Source organism: Solanum lycopersicum, chromosome 10, assembly GCF_036512215.1.
Source record: "Solanum lycopersicum chromosome 10, SLM_r2.1".
NCBI classification, from domain to species: Eukaryota; Viridiplantae; Streptophyta; class Magnoliopsida; order Solanales; family Solanaceae; genus Solanum; species Solanum lycopersicum.
Window position 1 is genome coordinate 58805952 of NC_090809.1, and position 5522 is coordinate 58811473.

A 5522-nucleotide genomic window follows, 5' to 3' on the forward strand; every position below is an offset into this window, starting at 1 on the left:
TCTCTCTCTTTAATTAACGTTTTCAACAATCTTCTTTGTTCCATTTGGGCAACCAAGTTTTAAAGCTTTTTTTTAAAATCCCATGATCACTCGCAGTTGCTACAATCTCTGTCACAGCTTTTGTCCTTCGGCTAAGTGCTCAATCTCTCACTGATAGCATGCAAACCGCACAAGGATGTTAACCGTATTAGACAAGTCCTACACAATATAGTCGACTCAGAACCCGAATCATCTTTGTGAATAACCACCCTTTAAACCAACTGAACACAACTTAGCATTAGATATATATAAAATATATGCACAATCAAATAATTTATAAGGTAATTACAAATCAATCTCTACAATAAATATTAACTAATTGTCTGAAAAAATGAAAATTATCTTATTATTAATGGCTAATATTTATTGATATGTAAAAGAATCTTTACACCATCACTATATATATTATCGATATCTTTTATTGATGCATTTTTAAAAGACATACATAAAGTGAAGTAAACCCTATTTGTATATTTAAACATTATTACTATTCTATGTATAGAACTTTCTTTACGTGCAATTATCAACCCAAATAAAAGAGGTAACTTCTATTATTAATTAATAACATGAAATTATTTCAAAATTCTTCCTTATTCCTCTTGTATGTAAAAAAAAACAGAAAGAAAATAAATCAATTCCTTCAATAAAATAAACCAAATAAAAATAAAATAAAATCTGTTTTTCCAGAAAGTCAACATTCTTCTCCTTCCAAGTAGCAGCCATAAGTCAATTATTTCATAAAACTTTACCAAAATAAACTTAGAACTTTTCATATTTAGACTACTATAAATTTTCTTCAAAAAAACTCAGAATTTTCATCTCTTTTTTTTTTTCCTCTCAATCTTTTAATTTATTTTCTCAATATTGAAAATGTTTGATTACTATAGAAAAAACAGAACAAGAAAAATTCATCTTTTCTCTGTTCTTTCTTTTGCTTTGATTATTTTTATCGTCACTTTTTCTGATAATCTCATATCTAATTTTTCTTCATCCCATTCAATCGCTTTTGTATCAAAATCAAGCTCTCAACAGCCATTGAAATCAACTTTTATACAGAAACCAATTTTTTCGAAGAAAAAAGAAACACATATAATCAAAGAAGAAGAATTAGATGATCACGTGAATTTAGTTCCTCCTTTTAATCTCACAGTGGAACAGAGGATTTCTTGGTTCAAGAAAAATTTGTCAAAGTTTCCTATTCTAAAATCATCAAGATTGTCGAGGCAGTTCAATAACAGAGTAAACGATTTCTTGAATTCGAGAAATTGCAGAGTGACGTTCTTCATGACATGGATTTCCCCTGCAAATACTTTCAGCAAGAGGGAATTTTTCGCGTTGGAGACTCTGTTTAAATCTCATCCAAAAGGTTGTTTGATCATTCTTTCACGTACTCTAGATACGCCTCGTGGTAGTAAAATATTGAATCCGTTGATTGAATCAGGATATAATGTTATCAGCGTTACTCCAGAATTGTCATTTTTATTCAATAGGACGCCAGCTGAGACATGGTATGCTGAACTCAAGACAGGTAATAAGGATCCTGGTGAAATCCCATTAGCTCAAAATTTGTCAAATTTGATAAGACTAGCTGTATTGTACAAGTATGGAGGTGTTTATATTGACACGGATTTTATCATCCTTAAAGATTTTTCGAATTTGAGAAATTCGATTGGAGCGCAAAGCGTATCTACAAATGGGAATTGGACGAGATTGAATAATGCTGTGTTGATATTTGATAGAAAGCATCCATTGTTGTACAAGTTTATGGAGGAATTTGCTCTAACTTTTGATGGAAATAAGTGGGGACAAAATGGTCCATATTTGGTTTCAAGAGTTGTGGAGAGATTGACGGAAAAAAATAAATACAATTTCACCGTATTGCCACCCATATCATTCTATCCAGTTGATTGGGTTCGAATACCCGGGTTCTTCATGAAATTAAATACAAGGACTCATTCAAGATGGATAGATGCAAAATTGTTACAACTTAGTGGAAAGACTTATGGAGTTCATCTTTGGAATAAGCAAAGTAGTAATATGAAAATTGAAAAAGGAAGTATAATAGGGAGATTAATTTCTGATCATTGTTTGTTTTGTAAAGATATTTACAATTCTTAACTTGTAAATAAGCAATTTCAGATTCTTGTAAAAAAAAATTAGAAAGACTTATTTATACATTCAATTCAAAACAAGTTGTTGATCAAGTAAGAACAAGTCTATCTTTTTTTTCTCATTTGTGTTTTGTTGTTTGATGTTACTATTCTTGATTTTAACTTTCATGTGTACAAGTAATTTTATTTGCGATAGATATTAATTTTATGTACACTATATTTAATTTTATAATCATTTCATAAAATTACATTATATTTGTTTGACAAAATATCGTCTTAAGTAGCTTTTATTTGAAGCTACCCATCTTTGACTTGAGACTTGTGGAAGGAATCATCTAATATATTGGTGGCTTTATGCATTGTTAATTTTCTAATGGACATTCAAGAATCATCATGAGTTACATCATCATATAAAAACATAGCCCACGTCTTTTTTAAAAAGGGAATTGATAATGATGGGTGATCATATTAACAAAATAATCTTGAAGATTAATTGGTCACAAATTTAACCACTTCGAATAATATAGACTATACCCGTTAAAATTACTTCGGACAAGAAAATACTTTCAGTCTTAATTAGTTAGAGGTCTCCAGTTCGATCTTAAAACAATCTTGGTAGAAAGTGTTTTATCCTTTAACTAATCTTTTATATATATATATATATATATATATATATATATATATATATATAGTTGAGATGTAAGCTACAAAGTACAAGGTTGATTGACTCATTCAATAGTTGTCCGCTATTCGTCTGTCACACCTTTTAAAAAGCAGTAAGTAATAGGATAATAATATTATATTATTATTTGATTTTATTAAATTTAATATTTTGAAAAATGTATTTGATGACAAACGAGAAATATTTAATAATAAAAGTAAAATATATATAAAAGATAAATTATCTCTTCACTTTCTAAAATGGATAAGTATTATTGAATAACTGAACTATTTTTTTAAAAGTATTCTTTAGTACTAAGCAAAGGGTGAAATGATAAACGTATATAATTACGCTATCAAAAAGTTCAATTTATATATCCATAGACAAGGTTTGTATATGTTATAATAATAACATAAAGTAATCACTTGTAAAGTTCCAATTGTCACATATATAGTTAGTGTAGTTAGAAAGCATGAACAAATTATGAAGTTGTATAATTTATGGTTTCAATATAACTTCAAAGCATAATTTGTTATTTCACTTGTGAGTCATCATGCAAGTCTTGAAACTCTAAACTGTAAAATTATGTTGGGCCTGTTATCATTATTGTACAAGTCAAAATAAAGAAATAATTTAAGCATTTAGTCGAAAACTTAAAAGTTAATTTGACTATAAACTTCTAAAACTCTTTACACGTTTGGATCATTGTTATTTATTATATTATATTGTATTATATCGTTATTATATCTACAATGTTTGATTTGATTGTTATTTAAATTGTATTGTACTGTATTGTTAAATTTCATTGTTACATAACAATAAAAAATTTTATTTTATGAAACAATCAATTTTAATTAAAATATTAAATTTTTTGAGATGATTTTCAAATGTTTATAAAATATACTAATCATATATGAAAGTATGTTAAGCTACCAAAAATATTGCAACAAGTTTAACAAAGTGGCACATGTATTTTATTTAATTTATGAATATTTAACATTAAAATATCTAAATATATTAGCAAGAACTAGCGGTCGCTATTAATACATTTAGGCAATTTTTCATTATTTTGATAAATGAGGTTTATTGGCGTCACTTTTAAATTTAAAGATAAAATATAAAAAATAAAAAATAATGAAAACAATTTCTTTTTATATAACTATTCTTTTATATAAATAACAATTCAACAAGTTATTAAGGCAAACCAAAAAAGATAGTGAGGTATAACACATAAAAATTGGCGAAATGGGGGTATGAGCGTTTCAGGCTCATTTGATTGTAAAAATGTGTCGGTTTAGCCGTGAGGGTCAACCGGATCCATAGCTAAGGTTTTAACGAACGTCCATGAAAAATTTTGGCATTTTAAACGTCGAAGATCCAGATCACCAAAAAAGATGTTGACCTATAGCACACGAAATCGACGAAATATGGGGTATGAGCTCTTCGGGGCATGTTCGACCTTGAAAATGGGTCTATTTGTCCGTGAGGGACAACCGTCTCCATAGATAAGGTCTTAACGGGCGTCTATGAAGATTTTCAGCATTTTAGATGTCGAAAATCCGGATCACCAAAAGATGATGAGTTATAACATACAAAAGTAGCGAAATAGGGCGTGGAGGGGGTATGAGCGCTTCAGCCTCGTTTGACCTTGAAAATGGATGGTTTTGGTCATGAGGGTCAATGGCTCCATAGCTAAGGCCTTAACGAATGTCAATGAAAAATTTCAACATTTTGGATGTCTGAAATCTGGATCATCTAAGAAGATGGTGCACTATAGCACACGAAAATCAGCGAAATAGGAGGTATGAGCGCTTCAGAGCTCGTTTGACCTTGAAAATTTACCGTTTTTGCCGTGAGGGCCAATCGGATCCATAGATAATGTCATAATACACGTCCATGATAAATTGAGATTTTGGATATTCAAAATCTGGATCACCAAAAAAGATGGTGAAGCACACGAAAATCGATGAAATGGAGGGTATGTCCGCTTCAGGGCTCGTTTAACTATGAAAATGGATCGATTTGGTCGTGAGGGCCAACCGACTCCATAGCTAAGATCTTAACGGATGTCCACGAAAAATTTCAGCATTTTGAACGTCGAAAATCTTGATCATCAAAAAAAGATGGTGAGTTATAGCACACGAAAATCGACGAAATGAGGGGTATGAGCTCTACTGGACTCGTTTAACCTTGAAAAAAGATTGATTTTGCCGTGAGAACCAACCGGCTCCAACGATAAAATATTGACAAACGTTCATGATAAATCGTCATAAAGTCGTATCTTTAAAATACTCATTAGCTAACACACGAAAAAACTGAGAAAATCATTTTAAGTCGTGTTAATTGGCCCAAGTGCCCAAGAATCACTCTAAAAATGATGTGACAGTACATATATATTGTCCCCCAACATCCTATAGAGGATTCAATAAATATTCTCACAAAATTTATCCAAAAGTCATACCGTCAAAATATTCATTACCAACCCCACTTCCATTACCACAGTAGACTATACATAATCGATTAGAGCATAGGTGATCGAAAAGAAATAGTTATAAATTTACATATTTTCCTACTTAAACATTTTCCTTGGGTCCAAACACACTCATCGTATATCTTGTTAGTAATTTGTTTAACTTATGAAATAGTAACAAACAAAGAATAACCATTAGAAAACAAAAGGAAGTAGATGTAACAAATATAGTATATACTAA

The 5522-nt window shown here is 30.0% G+C and overlaps 1 protein-coding gene across 1 annotated transcript; it reads left to right on the plus strand.

Moving 5' to 3' along the window:
- Window positions 1-442: 442 nt before the first annotated feature.
- On the plus strand, window positions 443-2253 carry LOC101250644 (uncharacterized). Its single transcript, XM_004249032.4, has one exon. The coding sequence runs from the start codon at window positions 910-912 to the stop codon at window positions 2155-2157; it is 1248 nt and encodes a 415-aa protein (XP_004249080.2). The 5' UTR covers window positions 443-909; the 3' UTR covers window positions 2158-2253.
- The last annotated feature ends 3269 nt before the right edge of the window (window positions 2254-5522 follow it).